Below are 27,129 nucleotides of genomic sequence, written 5' to 3'. Positions count from 1 at the left end.
GCCTTTGTGTACTTCCTTACCCAGTGTGTTCACAAGCACCATGGGTTTCATACACCAGTAGCAGGAGACAGAAAACAGTTGTTTCAAGTCTGTGTGAATATGCGAATATATTTTTTCACACCTATAATGTCTGTCAAGTTTATAGCAGTGCAATCAAAAAAAAAAAGATAATAGATACCACTTTGTTTATCCTCAATTTTCCAAACCTCAGAGTTTTTTTTCTTTAAACGTACAGAGTTTTTCTCTAGCCATGACTGTAAGAAACAATACCCTGACCATCCTCCTGAACTTGCAAGGGACTGGCGGAATGAGCTTGAGCATCTCACCTTGGGCAGTCGCTGGTGGGCAGGTGCTTGCCCTTCTCCCCTCTGCCAGGGAGGGGCACCAGCAAAACCCAGGCGCTTATTCTACAGATGGTCCAGGATTTGTAGTTTCTTGCTTCTCCTCTTCTTCCTTGGTAAATAAAACAGGCTTAACAGTCATCTCATCTTTTGTGGTGGCAAGTCGAAAGTAACTCTCCTAAAATCCATAAAGCCTGAGTAGCACAGAACCATACAGGAACCACGAAACCAGCAGAACCAGTGGCTGTGGCTGCAAGCCTGTCTGATGAGGCACTCATGGGACTGGAAAGAAAGAGGTGAGGAACACATTTGGTTGCCATGAATACTGAGTAACAATATATGTGAGCATGTGAAGTGGGCAGCGGGGAGCTGTGCAGCACTCACAAACAACTGTGACAAGTCCCTTTGCTGGGATAATTTGATCTAGCACAGTCAGTGGAGCATGGCAGGATTATTATGATCATTATTTATCGTATGTACTGCAGAAATTTTTTTTTGATGGTGAGAGCTGCTAGTGTTGTGCTAAATAAGGGAAGATCTGGTGCCTTCTGTGATGAGTGACTGGAAATTCAATGAAAAGCCACTCCTGCGTTCTGTCCAAATGCCATGGCATGGTTGCGATAACTGATAGTTCTGTATATTACGGATATCATTGTCTGGCCATACCTGTAATATTCTCCACAGAGCTGACTCTGTGTGCTTGTGTACAAGTACCTATGTGTGTGAGTGAACAACACTGTACACACATTAGTGTTGCCAGCAAAAAGACTCCAAGAGCTATTCCCCCAATTTCCACGTAAATTATCCAAAACTAAGTGACTGGTCCTTCCCATCCATGGCACATCACATAAGCTCAGCATCAGGCCAGGCTGCTGCAGGAGTGGGACAAAGGGCTGATGCTACAGTCTGGTTTCCATGGCAACAGAGGAGGGGTAGTGAGACCAGAAATGTTGCAAACACCCCTTCTTCTCACTGCAGCCCAATGCACCGTATTGCAAAAGATAGTGCTGTTTTGAGGGGGGGTTGAAAGGTGGGAAGAGTCCAAATGCCTTTACCTTTCAGGTTGCAGAGTTCTTGAAATAAAAAGAAATGGCAATTTCTTTTCTCAGAGTAGTTGCAAATAGAAAGGAAATCCACCACGCAGGCCTCGTTTGCTGCGTGTTAAATGCGTGTGTTCTTTAAAAGGCAGTGGTTGGCTGCTTTTCCGGACATGATGTGGTTGAAGCTGTCATCGTAATGGAAATTCATTGCTGTAGCTATGGTAAATCGAGTTTTCTGCCTGTGCTGAATGCATTAGTCTAATGAGATGTTTGCAGCTGGAGAGCTGAGCTGCTGGAGACTTACACTATGCTAAAAGACAGGGAGAAGATGGCTTTTGCTGGGATCTCTGTGACAGTGCTGAAAGTCCTCTGCCCTTTGGGTCCCAGTGTCTGGGCTCTCTAAAGACTCTGCTCAGTGTTTTAGCCTAAGCAATAGGTAAGGGGAAAGCATGCTTCTTCTTTTTCTTCTTCTTCTTCTCTGCCTGGTGTTTGTCATCGAGCCTTGTGGGAGCAGTTCTTGTTCTGCCTGTCTGTATGTGGTAACTTTGCAGTTCCTCAGTTGGAGACTCTCTTTGCCAAAGCACACCCTTACTGAGCCCTGGGAACAGTTCGTGTGAGGAGAGGGGCAGCAGATCCGCCTATGCTGCCGGCTTGTGCTGCGCGGCAGCGGCAGCGGGAGTATGCCTCTGTGTGTGTGTGCGTGTGTGTGTGTGTGTGTGTGTGTGCATGAGGTGGTGAAGACTTCTAACTACAGAGCACTCTGCATGAAGTGTGGCTTCGGGCTTTTCCAAAAAAGTTGGTTCAGGCGGTTTTTTTTGCTGCCAGGTAAATGCCTCTTCCATTTTAAAAGCCATTTATGTTGCAGTATACATAGCAAACAGTATTTACATCACATATTCTGGGGTTTAGTATAGTTCATAGAGCAATGAGCTTAATTATAATCTCATATCTTCAAATCAGATGCTAAGTTGGATTTTTATCCTTAACTGAAAACTGGAGGGAGTGATACTGTTTATACGCTGGGTCTTTCCTTCGAGACTTATGAGATGAGAGATACCAAGGAGCACACTTTAGCACAGTTGTCTATGTTTGCATTTTCAGGTGTTTTAAAGCTAACTTTCAGAGAGGACGGAGCACAGGGATGCAATGTGTGGGGGCACCTGGCTAACCCTGATGGTCCCTCCTTAGCTCTCAAGCCCCTGCTGCCATCCCAGCCTGCAGCCTACTGCTCGCTGACAGACGGTGAAGCCTAGCGTGGTTCAGTGAGTATTTTTGCCTTTGAGATCTGGGCACTGTCTCCCTTTCCATTGCTGATGAATGGTTGTGAGGGGTGGTTTCTTTGCCTGGGGCTCCTCTGATGGCAGTGGTCTGGAAGAAAGAAGTTGCTTTTGGGATTGATGCATGCGGGACTTGTGGCAGGAATAAAGTTAATCTGGTGAGCTGCAGAAGGAAAGTTGCTTGAATTCGCAGCTTGGAGGGGGATTGCTGTTTAATTCTGGGTTTATTTCAAAGAGGCTTATGAAGACATTTTTCTCAAGGATAGACCAAGGTCTTTTCAAATTGAATTAAGGCATAGTGGAAGAGGTAAAGCAAAGAAAGAAATGTTTGTGGGAGCAGAGCTGCAGCCTAAAAACTATCTTTGTGCTACAGGAATACTTAGAGCATCCTCCATCCCATTGTGCCGCCAGTCCCTGGTGCAGCTAAGCACGAGGCAATCAGCTGTTGGTGTAAATCAGCATAAATTCCTTGGCTTCAGCCTCATCTGACACCAGCTGAGGATATGGCTTGGAGATTAGCAGATTCAGATTTTGTGATCTTATTTAGACGAGGTGCCTCCCAGTCCTCTCCAGGCGCAGGTGACTTTGTATTTTAATTCAGATGTCACACTGATTTTCCCAATCAGGCAGAGTGCCTCTGCCCCATCATACAAGTTATTTAGCTGATACACATGTTCTTCAGATTAGAAAGGCTGCCAAGGACACGAGTTTTTTAGTGATGGAGTGTGGAAGAGGGACTGGAAAAAAATCTACCAACAGGAAAAGTACATATGCTGAATGAGATCAGAAATTTTGCAGAAGGTATACCTTGAGAAATCCTTTGTCGGTGAGCACAGTAACTCAGATATTTCTGTTCTGTTTATTGGAAATGTTTAGTTCAAGTACTTCCCTATGTTTTGTGGAGAAGAGTGGGTAAAAAGAGGCAATTTTCTTCCTTGGGCAATTAGTGACTTGCCATGAGGTTTCTCACCTACTGGGAACACATGACTATAGAGGTGCTTGTTGGTGGCTATGGGACCTAGAAAGAAGAAATTGCAATGGGAAATTTTTCCCTCAGTTCCATGTTTGACACAGAAATTTGGGGTTTTTTTACATATTAAAAAGAAAAAGTTTGAAAGAGAAACATGATATAGCACCCAGTCATGGTATGTGGGGATACCCTGAGCTTCAGGAGGCTGAGATGTGACCTTACACAGATGTCTCCCCAGCATTTTCCCTCCCTCAAAAGTAGGTAATATTAAAAAAAGGGAAGAAAACCAAGATGATCAAAGGTTGCAAAGTGAAGTCACAAAGTGGGGTGTGGGACAGTTGTCCATTCAAGCCTGGTAACAGGAGACAGGCAAGCCGTGCCAGCTGGGCTCCTGCCCTCTCCCTCAGCCAGCGCTGCTGGAGGGAGGCAGCTGAACAAGGACCTCGCTGCTGGGACAGTGTCTGCCCTCGGTGGGGATGTGTCCATTCTTCTCATTCCTGGCCATGCTGGGACCTCTGGTGTCCTTGCAGACTCCCCCAGCACCCAGCTCTGGTAGGATCCAACTCAAACTCAATAATAGAAAATGGGATGATTTAATTTATTGAATCATCAAAGTTGAACTTTGATGATCCTCGTGGGTCCCTTTCAAGTTAGGATATTCTATGATTCTAATTCCTCAGCATCACCACTTCTCAGTGGGCTCTGCCCAGAGGTACTTAGGGGCTCCTTTCCTACTGTGAACTCACATCTCTAAGGCTAGCCCATGTTCCTAGCACTAGTTTGGAGACTTCCAGTGTACTTTAAATGGAAGACCGAGGCACTCCTCCTGCAAATGATGGGAACCCACACATACCTGGCAAGTAAATATGAGGCGTAAAAGCACAGTTCACGTAAGGAAGAGCTTCAGTTGATGAGAGTAAGACAGCAATGATTTCTGTTAAAAATTGAATGAAGCAAAATGTTTATATTTGATAACACTGAAGTCGGTAAAGCCCTGTTATCTTCAGGGGATTTTAGTTCACTTTCATAAAGTATACTCAATGGCCACATGTTGTCTTAAAAAAAAAAGAGAAAAAATACCCTAATTCCATAGAATCCTGCCCTACAGAAGTAGTTCTCTAGAGCTTTAAAACGGTGCAAAGGAGCCAGCTTTATTTTCATAAAACACTCCCATCTGAGTTCTCCAGCTGACCATTAAGAGCAGGTGCAGCATTTAGCAGGTGAATCCCCTTACAGTGAGAATGAAGAATAATTGGTTTACTTATACAAAGAAAAATATTCCAGGCTCACCTTGCAGGGAAAAATTATTACACGTATTAATTCTGCCATAACAAGTTGCCTTATGTGGACTTTTTTTCCTGCACAAAGGAAGCAAAATTTTCTCTTTATTTTACTGTATATTAAAGAAGAAACTTCATTAAAAATTATGTGTCAGGAGATTACACACTGTTCTGCCAAACAGAATCATGATATATGGGTGCACTAAAGGTACTGGCTAATTTGCTATTGACTAATAAAATTGAAAAGAATTTATACTCTAATCTAGCATCTTTGTACCAAATTTTTCTATGGATGGGAATGACTGAATGGAGAAGAGGCGATTTGCAGTGAAGGTGAAGTTATAATTTACTAATTAAAGATTTAAAGTTCTGATTTTTTTTTTTTAATAAAATCTCATAAAGATGATGAACCTGTAAGTCATTAAGATTGGCTGTTCCCTTTAGGAACTAATGTAAATTTGCCCCAAATAAAGGATTGCCCAGAGAGAATCTGGATGTGTAATTATGTTCCACAGAAGGATGAATAATTCCTCTTGAACTGAACAGTTTGCTGTTGCCCTGCAGTTTATACTGACCCCATCTTTAAAGGTGATTCTCATCATACAGAAGAAATGGTGCTATAAATGCTAGAGTGTTTCTCCCTGCCTAGGAGTTTGTTGCTCCGTTCACTTTGGGTATGGGATGCAAAGGATGGGGTTTCCTTCCCAAATTAGTTGGCAGTGCGGCCAGGAATATGCCTCTGGTTTCTTGCTCCTCTTACCTGGCACATGCATGGACACCAGCATGCTTGGCATGCAGAATGTCAGACTGACAAAAGCTTTTGCAGGAGCCAGCTGTTGCTCTTGTTGCTTCAAGTATTTATATATATGGGGCTCCCAGGAGTATTCCCTGGCACTTTCTTCATTTACAACGTGTGACTGAAATTGAGCATTCGGAGCTGGACCCTAAATTTCTCTGGATGCTTTGGTTACTCTTCTCCTCACAGAAGGTCTGCTTCCCTCTGCATCTTGGTGTGCACAGACCCTCAGTGCCCACGCAGATCTGCTGCAGCTGGGGGCAGGAGGAAAGGGGGCTGCACTGGGTACAGGGCAGAGGGAGGTCTAAGGTCTCACTCCTTTGTTAACCCTGTCCTCGCATGCAGGCGCTGCCCACCTTCCTGCCACCATGCTGCAGCTCCCAGATCCCGTCTTGGGAGATGAGCAGCTGGCTAAGGCCACCTGCAGCTCTATCCCAAATGCATTCTGGTAGAGATATATTTTTCTCTCCATCTGGAAGTGAAGCAATGACTGACTCTCTACGCTGGCTCCCATCTCAGCACAGGGTGCTGGAGAGTAGCAGCAGCTCAGCTGCTGGACTTCTACTGGCACCTGTGAAAGCTTTGCTTTCCCAGGGAGAGTTACAGAGGGGTAATCCCACAGCACATGAAAGGATAGGTGTTTCCTTGTGACATCATCCGTGATTTCTAAAAATTTGTAAAAAATCAGCTGTATTTCTCTGTGTCATGCTCCGTGGATGTGAGAGCAAGTGTGCACGTGCCTTTTGCTGCGAGTTGGGTCTCTGAGAGCTGCCCTACCTCTCTGTTATGTAAATACATTTTTCTAATGCTTGCTTTCATCTCTCCATGTCTCTGCTTGTGTGCCAATGGTGTGAAGGCGCTAAGACAAAAACGTGTCGTATTTTACTTGGCGGGAGGTGCAGGGAATGTACGAGATGCCTTCTTCTTTCAGCCCATCTTCCTCCATGTGTCACCCACCCAAGGTTTCAGTGTGAGTGCTTTTTCTTTGAAAAGTGGTTTGGATTTAATGGTGAGGACATTTAGGACATTAATGGTGATGACAGGCTGTCCCCTCACCTCACCTACCTGTCTACCTGCCTGCCTGCCTCCCTGCCAGGGAGGATACCACAGGCAGGTAGGTTTTAACCCAGACCTTGTCTTGTGACGTGGGCAGATTCATTGAGAATCACCGTAGTAGTCATCCTAAGAGGCTATAACAAATGTTTAGGCACTCTATAAACTCCCAGTCTGAGAAAATGTGTCACTCAAACACCTAGCTTATCAAGGCAGAAGAGAGGAAAAGTAGGAGTGAGACCACCACTGGTCTTGTTTGCTGGGTTGCTACTTCCTGTCCCTTTGCCCCAAAATCAGTGTCTTGGCTATCTCTGCTCTCCAAGTGTCTCCCGCTCCTCTCTGACCCCACAGCGCAGCCTGACTTTGGGGCAGAGTGGGCAGAGCTGAGCCATAAGGCAAGTACTGCGTGCTACAAGAAGCACTGGAGGCTCTCCTGGGGAGGCAGCAGGGGGGAACAGCAACACTGGGAGGGGCACAAGCTCCTTTGTGATGGGGACTCCATTTTACAGAGTTGGTGTGTAAAATGATTTGATTTCCAGAGTATAATCAGAGGTTTACAGCATCAGCACCTGTGGGCACTGCGGGGAGAGAAACATGACTGGAGGCAGAGAGCAAAGATTTGGGAGGGGGTCTTCAAACCTGGTCAGAGACAATAGTTGGACAGAAGAGATTTTGACAGGAGTCAGGCACTGAATGGCAGAAAGAGGAGTTCTGCGGTCTTAGATAAGGGTAAACACAAAAGGCAACATTACAAGAGGAGATTTCATGTTAAAGAACCCAAGAGATTGCTTGGGGGTTTTTTGGGTTTTTTTTTGTCTCTGCTACTATTTTTGTTTGAGGCTGAGCTGGCACCATGCCTGGCCATCCTGACCTGTCCTTCCAGGCAGCCAGGCAAGCACAGTGGTGGTGCTAGCCTCTCTGTCTTGGCTTACACATGGCTATGCAGGGAAGATACCCACATACCTTCAATGCTGTGCTCTCAAGCTTGGATAGATGCAGCAGATCAGAGCTAACATGGGGATTCTGGAAAGACTAGGCATTTTTTGCTGACTCCCATAAAAAACCTCACAGCACCAATAGGGTTGCAGCCCAATAGTGCTGTCGAGTCTAATGGTAGATAAGTTCTTTCAACATATGTATCTGCATATTTACATGAGCATGTATGTGCATGGGAACTACCCTACAGAACTGTGCAATATGGATAGAGAATTTTTTCTTGTTTTCCATCTGAAAGAATAAAGAAGTGAAACAGTTTTACTCCATTTATTACCACTAGGAAAAAATGTCTTGCGGAGGACACATCCATTTGGCATGGTATCCTAAAAATCATACACAGAGAACTGAAGGAGCACTTCAGTAATACCTTATCTGATGCATTTTTAAGATCTGTTTTCCAGAGAATATGTCTGTTCTCTGCCTTAGAAAAGCATAGACCTGGTGAGGGCTTTTGTTTTGCGAATGGCCAGTGCAGATTCTCAAGAGAACATCTGTGAGAAGAAAAGGCGAAAAAGGTCTCCCTCCTCTTTCCTGCACCAGATGCTGTTAAAGGAAAGGCTCATATTTTGATGCTGGGAAAGAGAGATTTGCAGTGGGTGGCCCATCAAGGTGAGCACGTTCCCTTCCTACAGCTGCCGAGGAGGCAGTGAGCGTGCGAGCTGGGGATGGGGCATGGCCCTGCTCTGGCCCCGAGGGATGAAAGGGACTCCAGTGCCACTGGCAAGCAACAGCAATGCAACAAATAGTGCTTCAATGCAGATGTGTAGTAAAGACACATACACAGAGTAAAAACAAATAGAAGAGAAGATGTCTTCAAGAAACTATTCATGATCGTTATTTATGTATATGTGGAGACTCAGTACCCTTTTCCCTGTTGCCTCAAAAAAGTGTTTACAGTATTTATCTCCCAGTTTCAACTGGCAGCCTCCATCTATTTCCCTATAAACGATGAATGAGATGTGCCTAGTAACTGTCTCTTATGGCTCAGAAAATACTTGAATTTATTTGCATATTAAGTTGGCCACGTTTATATTGTGCTCACTAAATGCAGCAACATGAACTACTACACAGAGGAGGCTCGTTGGCCATTAATGTGCCAAGGATTTATGTGAATGACTCCCTTTAACATTAATGGAAGTTATCTACACAAATCGCCTTCCGATGGGGGAATAGACCATAATCTATGTAAATACATGTTACTCACTGCTGTTTAGTTATTCAAGGGGATGCTTAGCAATCTAAAACACTGCTCTGGTGTTGATACTTGATCATTTTTCCTTAAAATGTGGGAAGAGAGGGTGCTGCTTGTCATGTAGGTTGTTGTGCCTCATCTGAACTGGCACACACTCAGAGGTGACTGCAGCCCCTCAGGCTTCAGTGGGACACAGGGGAAGGAAGTTTTCTGGAGTGGAGTCCTTGCTGAACTGGTGTTCCTTGTGGAGTGGGGACAGTTTTGCTGGGTGGGATGCAAGAGCCGGGAGAAGATGGGTTCCTCTGTCCCTTCTAAGCTCCCTGTGCAGCTGGGTGAGGTATTCCCCATTTCCCACCTGAAGACCCTGCTGCATGCCCCAATGCTGCTGCCTTTCAGGAGAGGTTGCAGTGACCCTTCTGGTTTTGGCAGGCTCGGCTCTCCTGCCTTTAGTCTCTCACTTGGGAAGCCCCATTTGTGCGGGTACGTGAGCAGCATGGCTTGGCTCTACCCACGTATGCAGTGTATGTCTGCCTTCCCAAAAAAATGATGTCCCTCTGCAACATTGGGAGTTTTGCTGCTGGCTGCCTGGAGCCCTTGGGGACTGCTGGACTGGCCCAGCTTCACTGTGGAGGCTGCAGGCATGGGCAAGCTGTGCTCTAGAAAGAAACTGGCTTTGCTCCACCTCTGCATAGCTCTTTCCCTCCTGTTCTGTCTGGGTGAACGGCAGCAACATGCCTGGGGGTGCAAGTCCTGATGTGCCCTTGGCTCAGCTCAAAACCCTTTGTGCAGCTGGGGCAGGAAGGGCATGCAGTGAAGGCTGAAGCTGGGTGTCTGGTGTCGCAGCTGGGAGCTGGGGCTTGTCTCTGGCTTCTCTGCAACACCAAGGAGAAGCACAGTGGCTTTGACTGAGTTTCACAGGGAATGTCAGGGAGCCCATGGTGCTGAAACTGAAATTCTGCAAGACCCAGTGAAGTGGATCTGTGCTGTTTCTCAGGGGAATGTTTTAACCCAAACTTGTCCTTTCTACAGCTCCCTGTGCCCAGATTGCCTCCTGTGGACCTTTGCTCTGTTAGCATGGAGCTCGTATTGCCTCTGGGCCAGGATGGAAGCCGTGCTCTCGGCTTTCTAGCGAGGGCTGAGACTGGGACTGACACTAGGCAGTCAAATCTCAGCTGTAGTTGCTGTCCCCTCAACTGTCTTAGATATGGGAGAGCAGTGAGGTGAAAAAAATGCTCCCAGCTTTCTGGCTACACTGTTCTCCTTGCCAGACCTCCCTCAACAACACTAACACACTGTGCAGAGCTGAGCGTATTCTTTTTCCTATTGGCCAGAAAAGACAGAAGCCTCACATGGGTACACATGGCACTGTTGCCCTGCTGCTCAGGAGGCACTTTGCAGGTCTGATAATCCAGGGATATTTATCACTTGTTGCTTTTTCCTTGGCTGTGTTTATTGGGCACACCCTAATGTGTTGTGTTCCTCAGGGGGTTGCTGTAGTTGTGTTAGGCAACTGAAGTTAAGCCTGTGCAAATATCCTTCCCTCTAAGAACATGGGCTTTTTGGGTGATGCTAAAGGAAAAACAGAAAACACAGCCCTTTCTTACATCTGACTAGATCCAAATTTGCTCTGAAACAAAAAATCAAGTGATTAGGCTAATGGGACCGACCACAATGTTGCTATTTCAGCCCACTTCCTGTGCAGACCCAGCTATCTCTCGAAATCCCTGTCTGATGCTGAAGATGGGCTCATTGTCTGGCATTACATTAGACAGACCCCAGCAGCCCTCACCCTGGACTCAGGGCTGTGCAAAAAAACTGTTCCTCATCCCAGAGCCAGCCGGGAAAACCTACGTTTTGATAAATGCTGTTCTGCTTAGGCGCTGGGGCATTTGCTTGGTGCAGCTCAGCTGGGTGGGTAATGTTTTGCCCTGTCCCTGCATGACCACAGGTTTATGTATTTGCTACATGAGCATTCAGGAGCTTGTATGTGTCAGGGAACTCTGCAGCAGACCTGATAAGCTCCTGGTAGCCTGTGGTGGTCCTCTGGTATGGTTGGCTTTGAGCTGTGCGGTATGGGGAGAGACACCTGGGAGATATCTTCAACTTCAGAGACATTTTTCTTAATAGGAATATTAGAGATGGTAAAATCCCTGTAATCTCAGGTGTTTCAGAACTTGTATTAAATTTGCCTGCCATGGCTGTTACCTATGATTTCTAATTAAATGAGATTATTAAACTGGGAGACAATACTGCAAAAATTATGATGGATTTTTTTATCCTTATCCATTATTTTTGCACACTTAGCAGTGTCAGCCTCTGCCGACAGCAGGGACCAATGCTGAGGTGGCAAAGAAACTCAATTCTTTGTTGAAAAGAAAGATCTGCTCAGGCAAACTACCATTAACCTCATGACAGGGTTTTTATCTCTCGGTCAGTGTAGATCATGTGGAGCAAGATGCTCTGTCCAGAGAAGGGCTGATGTTTAGTGGTGGACTTTGCAGTGCTGGGCTAACAGCTGGACTTGATGATCTTAGAAGTCTTTTCAGATGATTCTAAATGATTCTATGATGCAGTCATTTATTTACCTGTGCAGGCAGTAGGCTGCCATACGACAAGAAGAAAATGAAGGGTGATAAGGGTACGTGATCTGGAGGGAGGCACACAGGTACATCTTCCTCTGTGAAAGGGGGAGAGCAGGACTGATTGAGACTTCTGGTGGGTGATTTATTCTAATTAATTTGGAGGCTGGGGAGTTCTCTTGAACTCATTAATATCTAGCTCCACAGATACAGAGGTCTCATGCAAAGGGACATATGGGAGGGGATGATGAGCACACAGCAGCCCACCATCCTGCCTGGGTGAAAGCTTCAGAGCAGGCAGGGAGCTGGGAAAAGAAAAATGTGATGTCCCATCCCCTCTCAGTTGCTTTTGGGGACTCAGAGCATGACTTGGCGAGTGCAGATGACAGTGAGCCCTATGGGAGGTTGTCCCTGGGGCCAAAGAGGGGGAGAGCTTGCCAGAGGAGGCAAAAATTGCCGTGCATGCCCATCTGTGTGCTTAAAGACATCAGATGAGCTGGCTTTCCCAAACATCATGTGAGATTACGTGATATATCGACCTGATGGCAAACAGGGCTGTGCTTGCCTCTCAGTTATTTTTACCATCAGTGCCAGCACGCAGGTACATGTGTAACCATGGGGGCTCTTGTGTTTGGCACTCTACCAGCTAAATGAAAGTGCAGAGGAACTGAAACTGGAAACGATGGTCTTGCCCTATACTCAGCCTGTGTCCTAGGCTGTGACTGCAGTCTTAATTACTGTTCCATAAAGAAGTGTTGCTAGTCAGAAATATTTTAATTTTGTATTGTTAGTAAGTCCAGGAGACAGGGTACTACTTTTTTTTCTTTTTTTTTTTTTTTTTTTACAACAAAGAAATAAATGGCAACATAATAAATAAATAAAGTCAGCCCCTGAAAAGGTCATATTTGCCTACAGTCACAGTTTCTTATGCTAAGTTTGGGACAGTGAAAAGCCTGACACTCCGGACCTGCTGCCTGATGATTGCTAGAGAGGGTAGCTCAGGCTGGTCAACACAGGTGTATTAAAGCATCAGAAGAGAAAAGGTGCACTGGAAGGCCAGGAGAGGGTGCTCCATAGGGGAATGTATAATTAGAGCAAAGTGGAAGGAAAATGAAATGAATTAAGTCTGAAATCCGTCTAGGTATTCAGGAGGCTTCAGTCATCATGTGCTGTGGATGGCACCGTGCCACAGCCCCTTGCAAGTGTGGAAGATCTCTCTGAATGAAGTATGTTAAAATTATCTGTTCTCAGAGATGATAAAGGAGCAAAGAAAGCTTGCAGGGAAAATAGGATAAACTCTGAGAGAAAATGGCTTCAGACAAAAAATTTGGGGCATAATGATGACAATGGATGGTGTTGGATTCTGTAGGAATTACAACACAAGAGAAAAAAATCTGACCTTGGGCTTTAAGGTGCAGAGGGAGGAGTTTTCAGCAGGCCACTTTGCCAGTTCTATTGTGGGTATCTGAAACACACCTGACCCACTGGCATTTAGAGATTGCCTTGGATTTTCAAGAGAAACACAAGGAGCATTTTAATCTACCTTTTCCTTTCCATTGCAATATCAGAGAGATTTCATGAAGAGAGATGCATACCAACCGCCTAAAACACTGTGCTGCCCCAAAGACCTTATAATCTGTCCATGAGTGACATGGTCACAGACAAATAATACAAAAGGATGACTTACCTCCATCCAACTTCTCCATTCCCTACAGAGGGGCAGGCAGAGTGAACTGTGACCCGCAGATATTTTATCTGTCTCATAATGACTTGTGCTTTCTCACTGGTAGAAGAAAGGGATTAAAAGCTGAAATGTTTTACTGAACAATTTTGAAACGATTTTGCAGGGAAGTGATGTGCCCAGGGCCTGGAGGTTCTTATGGATTAGGAGGATTTGTGGGATGGGGAGCAGAACGGTCCACTCTCCTGGCCAGGGCTCATGCAGGCACCCTGAGTGCTTCTCACTGAGTGCTCACTGTGCTTGGCAAGTGTTGGAGGGAGATCTCCCTTCCTGAGGGAGGACAGGTGCCACCAGTCATGACTATGTGTTGCTTCTCTAGTGATTCATGTATTGGCATAGTCCTCAGACACCGAGCAGCTCCCAGAGCCCCTGCTGTCACCGCGTATGGAAACCTCTGTGGTACATTGGAATGTGCTGCAGTGGGTGGGTGTTGTCATTCTCAGGCTGCTGTGTGTTTCAGCCTGTGCATGGAGACATTTCTGCCTTGGCAGCCACGGGTATCTCTGTAGAGCTGTGATGAGTTATCTTTGTTACCTGAATTGTACTAATTAATTAGAAGAAATGTAACCAGGAATGGAAGACATTGCCATTGTACAAATCTCTTGCCAATTTTGTGATACAGACATATAAAAATGACAACAGCTCAAGAATCAGTAAGTAATTCAATACATTGTGGGGAAGAAATACCTGCATGCAGGGGATGAACTCTTCCCCGGTCCCACAGTGTGCTGTTCTGGAGGCTCAAGCTGTACTGCAAGAGCATATATGCCTTCTGCTAGTGCTCTATGTTTGCTCTCTCCAACCACTGTCAGAATTACACAGGGGCCAAACTCTGTGATTAGTTTCCGTAACATGCCTGAAAGCTTTCCATAGTTGCCCTGGGGCCTGGTTTGAAAGTGTATCTTCTACTGACAGGCACTTGCAAGCACAAACCAACTGAAAATTCATTCAATGGGACCTTTCATCTGGGTTGTGGTTTTTTTTTAAAGAACAGCAAAAGCAGACATTTAATCAGTACAATTTTGCAAAATCTATTGCCCAAGGTATGCAGACTCTGACACACAAGCCAGCTGGAGAGGTTTTGCTCTGAATATTGAGTTTCTAGGTGATGAAAACAGGGTTGTTGCCAAACACTATGTAAAAATCATCTAGAAAACAGAAAATGGTGGTTTGTTGGAGAGGGAAATGGATGAAAACAGCTCTGAAAAGTGAAGGTTAAATATTTATTTAGAAAACAAATTACAGATATAGTCAAATGGGCAAACTTTACTCTAGGTGCTATGTGCTTTAGTAATCAGCCCCAGTTAGCAAAGCTTTGCTCCCCAGTCGCAGTGAGCCACTCCTCGTCAACTTGCTGCATGATATGTCCATGGTTCAGTCTTAGGTCCAGAATATTTTGCAGTTTCCCAGCGTGTTTTTGTTACAGATGTATCCGCTCTGCATTTTGAGTGCCACCTGCAGACTCCCCCAAAGACAGATTCAGTGTCCAGGCAGACAGCAAGGCTGAGAGTGGCCAGAGTTCACCTTCCCAAAGAAGGGTGTGCCAGGGCAAAGTCACAGCTGATGGCCTGAAACACCTCCACCATCCTCTGCCAGTCTGCCTAGTGGTCACTTAGGCACCAGAGTTTTTCTGCTGGAGTGGGAACTAGAGAGTGGGGTGACTGCTAGTTCCCAAACAGTCCTGGGTAACACAGCAGGCACTAGCAAGTGATGCACATGCTGTTCTTGCTCCTGAACTTAATTAATAAATTAATATACTTTTATTTATGCTGTCCCATTACAATGTTAAAATACGTGGTTTGAATAGAAATGTATCTCTCATGTGTGGAAGCGGAAGCTTTCAGCATCTTCAAAATCTGTGGTCCCTGAAATCCCTATAGACAGAAACACAAGAGCTACTCCTGTTTATGCCAGAAAAAAGATGAATCTTTTATAAGTATTATTTCTCAAAATGTAATATAAAAGTGCATCACATCCCTAAGGAGTAAAGTTAAATTTATGTGAGAAATGTGTGAAATTCCTGCCCTCTGTCCAACAAAAGATATTTCCCTATTGACTTTTGTAATATCAGTTCTTCAGATTTAGGGGGTGAATTTATTTCTTGGGACAGATTTCTGTGGTAGGAACATCAGCTTGTATGTACTATCCAGTCAAGTGTGTTGGTTTTGGAAAGAAATCATCACAGAGTCAGTGGCTGGCTATTCTACTAGCAGAATGGGAGGCAGAACATGGGATGATGCAGGAGCAGGGGGACCAGACATGGCTGCTGAGCACCCTGGGTTCCCCAGCTGTGATATCACTTGTGTGCAGTTGCAGAAGTAGTGGGTTGCTTCTTCAGTACTCAGACTGCCCGGAGAGCACATTTTAATGGGAAAGGGGGTGGGGGGAGTTTATTCCAAAATAGGCACGTTAGCCCTGGTGATTTCATGCAGTAGACATAATCTGTCAAGGAAGGAAGAATGGAAGTTTTATCCGATATTTTGGGCTCAAGAAAGGTGGGGAATGATGGTAATTGTAAACAGGACAGGGGCTCTCTCTGTGTTAAAAGCATACTTACTTGACAAAGTAATTGAGGATGGCAGTATTTAAGCCATAATGAAACACCTAGAACAGCACAGGAAGCAATAAATACCAACACAAAACCAGACCACCTCAAACTGTTCATTACGACAATTTTCTCTTTTCTGATACAAAATTTGCTCATATTTCTTATTAAACTTAATCTGGGGAAGACAGGGAGTTTTTCAACTTGTTCCAGTTTCTGTGCTAGTGATTCTGTTAACTCCAGATGATCTCAGGGACCAGCCCAGGTTGTCTCCCTGGAGCCTTCTCCAGGCTGAACTCTCTCAGCCTATCTCCATAGGAGAGGTGTCCCAGCCCTCTGATCATCTTTGTGGCCCTCCTCTGGACTCTCTCCAACAGGTCCACGTCCTTATGTTGGGCCCCAGAGCTGGAGATGCAGCATGCCGGGTAGGGTCACACAATAGCAGAGTAGAGGTGCAGAATCACCTCCCTTGATCTGCTGGTCACATTACTTTTGTTGCAGCCTAGGATATAATTGGCTTTCTGGGCTGTGAGTACATGTTGCCAGCTCATGCTGACCTTCTTGTCAACCAATACCCTCAAGGGCTGCTCTCAATCCAGCTGTGTTGACTGCACCACACAGCTCGGTGTCATCAGAAAACTTGATGAGGGTGTTCTCAATCCCACTGCCCATGTCACCAACAAAGATGTTAAACAGAGCCCATCTCAATACCTACCCCTGAGGAACTCTACTTGTCACTTGTCTCCACTTGGACATTGAGCTGTTGACTGCGACTTTTTGAGTTCAGCTGTCCAGCCAATTCCTTATCCACTGAGTGGTCCATCCATCAAATCTATGCCTCTCAAGTTTAGCGACAAGGATATCATGTGGGAGAGCATCAAATGCTTTACACCAGTGCAAGTGATTAAAGCATTTGGCTTCTGCATAAGACAGAGAAGATCAGAAAGAAACTAACTGAATTCAAAAAAGAAGTTTGTGCTTTCTCTGCTAGTCTGAAAGTTATAGATAAATAAGGTATTGCTTTGTGTGCCTGTAGTTCAGGAATGTTACCTTAACGGCACAAGGTCCCTGGTAACAAAGCTAAAGGCAGAAGAGAAGAGGACTTCTGGAAAGCAATCTATAAATCACACCGGCAAAGTGTGTGATCAGAAACCAGGATGTCTCAACTAGCTTGGCTGAATGTGTGAAACAGGACCTGCTACAACACAAAACCTAATTTAAATTTAATTGCTGGCTCAGAATCCCAGCCTCAGTTTTATGGGCTGAACATTCATGTATTTTCAGAAAGATTTGTTCCAGTGTCATATAATTAATTACTTAGTGACAGACATACTGGGCATCTTCGAATCTCCAGCACTTGGGATTTGAGCTGGGGAATCTTGGTGTGGAAAATCACATCTGATAGTTCTGGGAGAAAAGAATGATGTGCTCTGCATTACGGTCTTCCCGTTCACTGGAAAAGTCACTTGGTCCTGACTGCACCTGGCCAGAGGCAGGGTAGCAGAGAAGCAGGTGGAGGTTGATTGCAGCCTGAAAATGCAGCAGCTCTTCACTACACCTCCCTGCATCCAGAGGGATCCTGGTGAGGGATGCAGGCTCTCTTGAGCCACCTAAGCAGGAGTATAATGGCTTGGTGAGGAAGTGGGGGAGAGGACCTACCACCTTCTGAAACTGCAGCCTGTCAGCAACAAGGGGACAATGCTCAGATGAGGTGGGGAATGTAAGGAGGTAAAGTGGAGGCGGGCTGATAGGAAGACTTGGCAAACAGAGCTTGAAAGTCTGCAGGAGTATCTACTTGTATAATAAATACCAAACTTATAATCCTCAGCCCTTAGCCTGAGATCTCCATCCTGCCTCTCCAAGGTCACAGAAGGGGTTTTATACGGCTCCTGAACTGCACCCCCAGCAGTCCACTTCATTTTACCACCCTCAGGATTTCAGGACAGGGGATTTTAAGAGGGTCTTTTTAGCAAAATGAAATGGCACCTCTGCATACACAGATGCTGAGGCAGGAGGTATAAGGGTAGTGAGAGGAGGGATCCAAGTTCTTTGCTGGGACCTTGTCTTGCAAATGATAAACTACAGTCAGAGGCAAAGTTCTGCAAGAGGAATCCCACTCTCTCCTGCAGCTCCTTGCAGTGGGAGACTAAGTCCAGGCATGTTTTCCTTGTTTGTCTTCAATATCAGAAGTGGTGATACTAGCTCGACATAAGAGAGAAGGAAAGAATTGCCTTTGCTTTCTCCCTTTTTTGTGCACATTTGGCTTACCCACCTCAGCAGAGTGATCCTCGCCACTCGCGTGGCCTTGTTGCATCCATTTTTCACATCTTTCCTTTGGTGCTCTGCCTGTGCTCACTCACTCCCCATAAAGTTTCATTCCCTCAATTCCCCGCTACAGGCTACTCATCTGCAAGAAAAACGTCAGGCCAAATGAAGAAAGGTAAGATCGGGAGGCGAGGCTGGCCTCGGCTGCTCCTGGGGGTCCCATTCTCACCAGGGTTTTCAAGTTCTTCTGGCTCATTAAGCAAACCTGAGTGAGAGAGGGCACACAGATACTGCTCTACCTGCTGTCACCAGGGTGCTATCCTTCAAAAGAATGCCTCCTCAAGGACAGCAGTGTCACTGCTGCTGAATTTAACTTAAAAAAATAATCAGGCTGTAAGAAGACACAAGGAACCATTTTTTCTTTCTTTTGCTCTTAGTAACAAGAAAAGGTGCAGACGCCATCAATACTTTTTGTCTGAATTTTGAAGAATCCTGTGGGTTTTTTCCTACTAGCTCCCTGCCTCTTCATTATGGCACCCAGATGGGGAGAGAGAGAAGAGGGTAGGGTACAGCTCTGGACACTGCCCAGTTCTTTCCCATCCCAGCACAGCAACTGAAAATACCAGTCATACTTGGTAGGACCTGCTCTCAGCAGTGGAAGAGCAAACCTGCTGCAGGACCCCTTCTGCCACTTGCAAGCCTGGGGAAGCCAGCAAAGCACCTGTGGCAGAGACGTTGCTGTGTTTTGCTGCGCTGAGAGAGGTTTGCCAGAGTAAAAAGATGTTTTCTTGCTTGAAGTCAGTTTGATTTGGATCCTATGGCAAATAATAAAGCGCTGCGCAATTGCCATTGTACTGTAACATTCAGTGAATGTTGGAGCTGGAGACATGCAGGTAGAAAGGACTGAAACCATCTGCAACAGGAAATGTGCCATTTTCTGAGATGTAAATAGCTAAGCAGCAGTGTGACACCCATGCCCAGACTGGCTGCTGCACCTTCTTCAGTTCCCATGAGGCAGGGCGCACAGTGAAGTACAGCAATTGAAAGAACAGCCTCAGGTAGTTTCCTGAGCAGAGGAGAGAAGGATGATTGGTTTTCTATTAATTGGTGCCCTGTAATTACCTGATTCTGGTGTCTGAGAGGGTGTCAGTTCTCATAAGAATTTTTCTCAGTATGGAAGCTTTTATATTGTGTATTCTGCTTTCATTGTCTCGTAAGAGCACAACTGGCATCTCACAGCTCTGTCTTTACACATTTCCACTACACCTGCAAACTTTTGCACCTCTTTTGTCTTTGTGCCCCATTAGATCTGTTTGAAACAAGTCAACAAGTCCAAAAATGAGGAGGGAAGGAGATCATGAGTTTGTGAATATATGAACTCCTACTCTGCAGGAAAGTAGACTAAAAAAATGAACCAACTCTTTGCCACGCATATCTCAGGCACAAAATTATGTCACTGAAGAAAAACTTGCCCATCCAGCCCTCTCTGGTGCTGCCATCTCCCACAGTGTCACTGGTTGACAAGATGGCTCCATAGACGTGAAGTCTATGCAGTGATGGATGTCAGTATACATTGTTTTGGATGCTGCTACTACTTTCAGTTCTATCAAAAAGAGTTAAATTTTTTTCTGGAGGGAGATTCATGATATAGGGCTACCACATCTAAGAGAGATTACAGCTAATTAGAAACCCATGTTTTTACAGCCCAACAAAAAACCCATGTTCACCCCTATTGTACTTGTACAGGCTTCCCTGTAGCACTAGTCTGTGTACGGGAATCTCACAAATACACTTTTGAATACCTAAGGATCAATCTTCTTGGGAGTGGCTTCTAGCAGAAGAAAGGTGTTTGTATTTTCTCCAGCATTTTCTAAACTGCCTGTAAGAATGGTTAAAAGATAAGATATCTGGCAAAAATAAACTTCTCTAGGAACTATGAGGGGAAACATAAATTTATCCAAAATACTGAATGTATTGAAATAGGAATGTACTGAAATATTTTGCCCACTTTTTCTTGAGAAAGAACATGTGGTAGTGGTTGGGGTGATGGGAGTGTGACAAGCCTGGACCCTGCTGCAAGGAGCTGGTCTTTTCCAAGGCAAGTTGCTTTGCATGTTTGGTTGTCTTCCAGCCCCTGGAGGAGGTGTTGTGGGGCATTATGGGAGAAGTGAGACATTGAAAGGGTAGTAAGTTCCTAACTTGGAGCCTGACAAGGAGGCTGAGGGAAACCCAGGAATCTCATATTTCTTACCTGTGAAACTTGAGTTTTCACTTACAAAAAGACAATTCTTTCTTCTGCAATGCAATGTACTATTAACCAGAAATATCGAACACAGAACAAGATAGAATTGGCCACTGTCATGTAGGTATGAGCGACCAAGGGTGGGATTCACATGAGCATTACGGATGCTATAGAGCATCTAGAAAACAGGTTTTTTTCTGGATTCATTTTATAAACAGAAGAAGCATGTACACAGGACATGATGAGCTTCATCCTAATGTTGGGTATAAAATAGACAAGTCAAACACAACTTTTAGAAATAAAATTAGTTCTAGCTTAAGACACCTAAATACAGGTGTCTGCAAGAAAGTGACAAATTGGACCTGATCAGTGCACCCTAGAGCCACTGAAGCCACTACAAACTACATTTATATCTGACTCCACACCTCCAACCATACGGGCCATATCTCCACTGGCACTGTGGGAGGTCAGACATCCAGCACACACACCTCTGTATAAGGGTTTGAACGTAGGCATTTAGGTGTCTTCATCCGTTACTGATTTACTCCCTTTAGCTAAGTCTGGTTGTCAAAATAGTCATCTAGTACCACCTTAGATGACCTGAAGCATCTAAGATTATTTTGGCAGATGACACAGGGTATAAGAGAGATCACAGCTAAAATGACCAGAGGCACCTATACTGAGGTGATGGATGAACTGGGACTGGATCCCCTTTTGGGTTTCCACGGCTAGCACAGATATTTGTGTTGTTTTTTTCTTTAATGATTGGTTTGGGAAAATAGGCCTTTCTACTTTTATTGCGTTGGCTGGAAAATCTCAAAGATTTACGTAGGAATACCCTTCCTAAGGTCAAAATGGGTAAGAGTCCTTCAGAGAGGCAGCTTCTCATTTCAATCCCCAGAGCAACAGGCAAGAAAAGAGCTTTGCAAATCGCTGTAGAAGAACTTCATGTCATAGATGAAAATTATTCTGACCTTTCTTTGAGCAATGGTGAGATGGGTGTTCACCATGCAAGGTCATTAGGCAATCACATTCAGACATGCAGAGAATATCGGTTCAATGCTTTTATTAGCAAAAATTCCTACTATCTGCTTCACTAAACACTTATCTTTCATTCACTATGCAGTGCTGCTTTGGTATTCATTATGGAGAGATATGTAATGCCTCATGTCCCTGAATAATAAATGTATAGAGGTATAAAGATAGAAGTATAGAGGTATAAAAAAACCCAACACCAGTATACAGGCATAAAGCTTGGCTTTCAGACCTGACAGTGTTTCTCATTTTGCTCACCTACTCTGACGACCATCATCTCTGAGCGGTCACAGTCAAAGGGCTGCCCTGCTGTGCACAGAGAAAGAGGGGAAAATAGTCATGTTACTGTCTGGAAAGTATCCTCTCCTTCTCATTCAATAATGTGATATTTCCCCATGAGTGTGCTTTCCTGAACAACAGCTGAAGAAAAGACACACAAGATCACAAGAAGTTTATAATTTTTCACACATTCAGCTGTTGGGTACGTAGATCTCTTCAGGAGTCAAGAATTGGAGGTGGGGCTTCAAATGCTGGCAGGGACTTCTGGGTCAGAGTCCTGAGGTAGCTGGGGGCAATGGCTGTAATGAGAGGGAAGGGCATCCTCCTTCAGCTGCTGTGAAATAGGCACATTTTCTACCTGACTGAACTCCTGCACCTTCCTTTGGCTTACAGCATGAAAATAGCTTGTTCCTTCCCTGTGTGTCATCCCAGTGCCAGTCTAGGCTCAGGTTTGCATGAGACCTGGTATAAATCAAGTTTAAATGATCATCCTCTGGAACTACTGATATAAAATTTAATGTGGTATTTTTACCTTCAGCCCTTGCAGTTACTGGAATGCAGGTTAAAAGCTGCATTTATTGCAGGCATTTATTTTTATTAAGAACAGATCTTTGCAATCCATCAAAACCACTCAGCTTGTGAGGAAGTGCACTGTAGCTCTCAGCTGTAGCTCTCAGCTGTAGTTGCCAGTAGCTGTGTTCCTAATCATACAGCATATACACCAACACATGGTGCAAAGCATGGATGGTGCAAAGCATGGGCTGTTGGAAACATCCTACAGGTCACCAGTGCTGGCTTAGGACATGTTTTCTCTCCACACCTGGCATCCAGCTGGGACAGACCACTGTGCACAGGGTGCTCCTCAGGATTCTCTGAAGTCCCAAGAAAACCTCTGCTGACAGAAGGGATGAGACTTCATCCTTCCTGCAGTGCTTGCACAGGTGTTGAGGTGAGGAGAGGTGTTTTCCTGTTGCCTCCTGTCTGGGATTTGGTGGGGCAATGTGGAGGGCAGGGTTGGAAATTATATTTCCAGATGACAGTGTTTGGGAGACAAGTAAAGAGAGGTTACCCTGTGCCTAGCTCTGCGCTAAGTAATGAGAAGCCATAAATGCAAAGCGATTTCCTACTGTTATTTTTAAACTAAGAATATAAAAGTGACAGACCCAGGTCAGAATGAAGCTGCACCATCCTTGGCAATCCAAAGCTAGTGCCTTTGGAAAAGTACAAGGACAGGGCAAACGTATACTGATTTCCCTCCCAAAATGCTCTCCTGGGCTATTTGTATTACAGTGATTTCCTGAACTGAGGCGGTGCCTTTTTTAGTAGCCTGTAATTTGCTTGCTTAAATTTGCCCATAAATTGCATCGAACTCTCGTAACTTGCCTTGAAGCCATCAAGCTTTCCAGCACTGAGCTGTGGGTCAAGCCCAGGCTGTGGCAGCAGTCAGAGCTGCCCTAGGAAAGTCATTCCAAGGTTACACACTGACTTTGTTGTGGGACAGTTAGGCAAGCCCTTGTGTCCCTCTGGCCTGTCTGGCCATCCTGCAGTCTGACTGTGTGTTTTTCCAGCCTGTCCAGGAGCTTCCTTCTGGCTGTCATGAGAGGTTGTGCTGTCATCGCCCACTGTCAGGCAGAGGCAGTTCTTGAGTGTCTGCTGTGCTCCCCTGCTGCTGGGAAACCCCCTTGCCTTCCAGGATCTACAACAGCATGACAGTAAATGCCACCAAAGGTGCTTGCATTTCCCTTAGGAACAAGAAAGGAGAATCAAGTCACAGCTGGACTTGTAATTAAGGGTAATAACAACAGCTTATGTATTGACGTTGTCTTAAAGTCTTTGCTGTATCAATTCCAGTATGTTACACTGAGATCTTTCCATGCTCAGTTCAGTTGGGTCTTGTGTCAAAGCACTGTGTCATAAGTGTCAAGAGCAGGACAAAAAAACTGTGATCGCTAACATTTAGTGTATTTTCTGACCATCACATATTTAATACTCCACCACTGCAAAAGAAAGCAACATTTCAGTCAAAGAAGTGCTCTAGGTCAGTAGCTGTTTTGTTTTGGGAGCTGGTAACTCAAGAGTTTCTGAGGTGACACCATCTACCTTTACCACCAAAGGAGAATCCGATACTGGCAATGCAGTGTGGTCTTCAGTGCAGGTCCATAGCCTCGTCTCACAGCCTCATGGCCACCAACAGCCTACTCTCCAGGAAGCACTCCCTTCCCCAAGCAGGAAGCAAACATGGGCTGGACTTGTCTTCTGCAGCCTCTGCCAAGTTCCTCCACAAAAGATTTATCTTGCCAGGCTTTGTTTAAAGCAGACTGAAAAGCACAACCTGAAGCACTGGGCTTTCACAGTGGGTTTTGGTGCCAAATCCAGCGTAATTGTTGCATTTCCTTTCCCTTCCGAACTCCCTCCTTGCAGATAGCCTGTAATGTAACTTCCTGGGAATGTTTTGTTTTGGGAGATGGAAGAGACACCGAGGGTGTCCCTCAGAAGCATTACAGGGAGGAAAATGCACACTGCTAAAGACAGAAGGATGTTCAAGATAGACAGAGCCTTTCCATTTGACTCCTGCTGTGTCAAGCCTGATGCTTTTAACCCTGAAAGGATACTCCCTGCAGTCACACAAGGCTTTTATTTGGTAAAGATCAGAGCCCCATAGCAGGCTTTCAGGGGGTTCCTGAACTGGCTGAGCCTGACTGGAGAGTGAGTGCAACCACAGCAACACTGGACAATATGGTAAATCAGGCACTGTAGGTTTGCTCTGATCTGATGTTTGACATTCAGTATTTGCATGAGAGTTTCAGGCAGGTGATGTTGAAGACTGGAAATTTTATAGTCCAATCTGTAAGTCCCACCATATGGAATGGATCTGTCTGAACAGAGCAGATACCTCTAGTGTTATTAAAAACACACAATTTTTAATATATTGCAAATAAATGCATTTACTGGAGGGTATGGCTGGGAGCCCTCTATTTTTTTATCCTACAGCACATTGTGTGAACTACTGAGACAATAAGACCAGCAAAGTGAGTTGCTTTTTAGTCAGTCACACTTACAAAGTTTTGACTAGGCAAAACATATTTGCCTTTGAAATAAAGAAGCTCCCAGCTACAGATATTTGTCACTAGCGTCCCTTATCGAGTGGTACCCTTCCCACTATGTGGGTAAGCAAACCCAATTTCATTCCCAGAAATGTCAGCTCCAATCAGTCCAATCACACTGGATTCTGAAATTGTGAAATTTGAAGTGCAGTGAAAAATTTGTATATTTGATTTTTTTTAGATTTTCTAAAAAAATGTAGTTTTATGTAGTAATAAACAAACCTTTACTTCCTTTGTGGGTTTTTTTGAGCTTAGAAGATGCTCCTGGACCACATCTTTAGGCTTTTCTCTGTAGCTGAGAGGGCTATGAGCCTGCTTTGTAAAAGTGGAGGGCAGGGAGTCTTCCATTATTACTAGCCTGAGGGAGCATGAAATTGAAAATATTTGCCATCACAAGGCTTATGATAAAAGCATGAGAATTGCTCAGACCCTTATGTCCGGTGAGGTATACAGGCAGGACTGGGACTAGTGTTCTGCCCACGAGCAGGAAATCAAATGCCTGGACAAATCAACATTTGAAAACGTATTTTAGCAGCTGGGGTTTTTTTGTTGACCTTTGTTAGTATATGACCCTTACTAGATGCTGTGAGGAATGTCATAGATTCCCTTGGTACTCTGTGTATGGTTGTATATTTTTTTTCTTTATTAAAATCTGGACAGAGGAAAATGGACCAGATTCCACTCTTTTACTCCTGCTCAACTCCAACAGCTGCATGGAGTGGTGGTGAAGTAACTGCTTTAATGGAACACATCCAAAAGCCCACTAATAACATGCATGATAAGAGATGTTATAAAAGTGCAAAGAGTAAATGTTTGGCAATTCTCCTCTAACATGGCTACCTTGTGCCAGCGACCTCATGGTCCAGTACAGCCTTTCCTCTCAAGTATGCTGTGTATAAAGATGATGGAAGTCCATTTTGGCATTGGTAGTACTTCTGAGGTGAGGCAGGATTTGCAGAACCACAGAATTTGGGGAAAAACATCAGGTTGTCAGGGACCTCAGTGGGTCATCTACTCCAAACCCCCTCTGAAAGCAGGCACTGACTGATGGCTGCAAGCTCATGCCTTCATCATGCTTATCTGCAGGATGCAGGTCAAGGTGCTTATTGTGGAGTTTACCTGTTGGACATCTGTAATAGGCACCTCAGCATCTGAGCCAGCTCCCTCTACTGTACTCATGGTCAACAGAGAGAAAACAGGAATCATGAGGGGTTTGTTATCTTTGGAGAAGCTGAGCCAGCTGTGGTCAGGTGAATCTCACTCAGGAACACACATCTGTGGTGTATTTCTTGCTCCTTTTTGATAAATGGTAACAGGGAAAATAGCAGCATTGAGAAAACTGCCTTTGGATGAAAAACCTAAAATGAAAACTAAACTAAAAGCACTTTTTTTTTTCCTTTTTTTTTCTCTCCCTGGGGCAGATGAGCCACCTGCCATGCCTGGACTCCAGCCTGGCCGCTGAGGAGATGCAGTCCCCCAGAATGGTGGGGAGGAAGAGAGGGCGGCCCCCGCTCCAGTCAGCGCCCATCAAAATGGCTGTTCACAACCTCTTCCCGGCACCGGCTGGGGCTTTGCCCATTGTGAAGATCCCAAAGAAGAGAGGGAGAAAACCTGGACACAAGGTAGATACGTGATTTTCACCGCCTCCTGCTGGTTTTCAATATATTTTCTCCTGGAATTTCAGTTGAAATGCAGGAATGGAGGCAAAGTCGTGCAAGCATGGGACAGAGCAGTGCAACATAAAAGAAGAAAAGATGGTTTCTCATCTACCTGAGCTGGCAAAAAATAGAGGGAATCTATTTTTCTGAAGTTTAAAGTTATCTTAATTTGGGTTGTGTGAAAATAAGTTGTCTCCCACAGTGTTGTGTGAGATGGCCGCACATCTTCAGGGAAGGGTTTCTCTCTCATTTGTCACTTTCATCTTCTCTCTCACAAACAGTGATTAGAAATTGAACAAAATGAATGGAAAAGGAAACAAATACAGGAGAGTGGAAATGAAATGAGAAAAAAAAGCTAATTTCCAAAGCAAAAAGTAAGAAAGGGACATTTTAGAAAATAACAAGATTTCAGTGATTATTTGTTTTTTCACTTTATGGGATAATCATGCCCAGCTCTCAACGCAACCTCAGTGTGCAGGCAGAGCTAAAGAAAGACAGAAACCCTGAGCACCTTAAGCCATTCCAATGCTGCCAGTTAGCTGAGTCTTACCTGCAAGTGGGCTCAGCACCAGTGGGAGCAGCACCACAGTTATGCCTCAGAGCAGGCAAAAATGGGACTGTGATGCTGAGGGGAGAATTTATCCTAGAGATTGAAACTTAGCTATGTTAGTGAGGGGTCTTGTGGTCAGCAGTTTGCTCTGTTAATCTCTCCATCTCTGTCCGCAGCCAACTGGGG

General features: G+C 44.9%; 1 protein-coding gene across 1 annotated transcript in view; it reads left to right on the top strand.

Annotated features, from left to right (window-relative positions):
* The first annotated feature begins 1,555 nt into the window (after positions 1–1,555).
* The window catches only part of SCML4 (Scm polycomb group protein like 4), a 79,526-nt gene continuing 53,952 nt past the window's right edge, over positions 1,556–27,129 (top strand). Inside the window, exons 1-3 of the mRNA XM_027748118.2 lie at positions 1,556–1,817; positions 2,483–2,643; positions 26,157–26,357. Coding sequence (XP_027603919.2) covers positions 26,157–26,357 — 201 coding nt within the window. The 5' untranslated portion in view covers positions 1,556–1,817; positions 2,483–2,643. The remainder of the gene's footprint in view (positions 1,818–2,482; positions 2,644–26,156; positions 26,358–27,129) is intronic.

The sequence above is a fragment of the Pipra filicauda genome, unplaced genomic scaffold (genome assembly GCF_003945595.2).
Source record: "Pipra filicauda isolate LSUMZ 115617 unplaced genomic scaffold, ASM394559v2 scaffold176_size3548034_pilon, whole genome shotgun sequence".
Taxonomy (NCBI): Eukaryota; Metazoa; Chordata; class Aves; order Passeriformes; family Pipridae; genus Pipra; species Pipra filicauda.
Note: the sequence above shows the minus strand (reverse complement) of the source record. Positions and strands in the feature narration are given on the sequence as shown.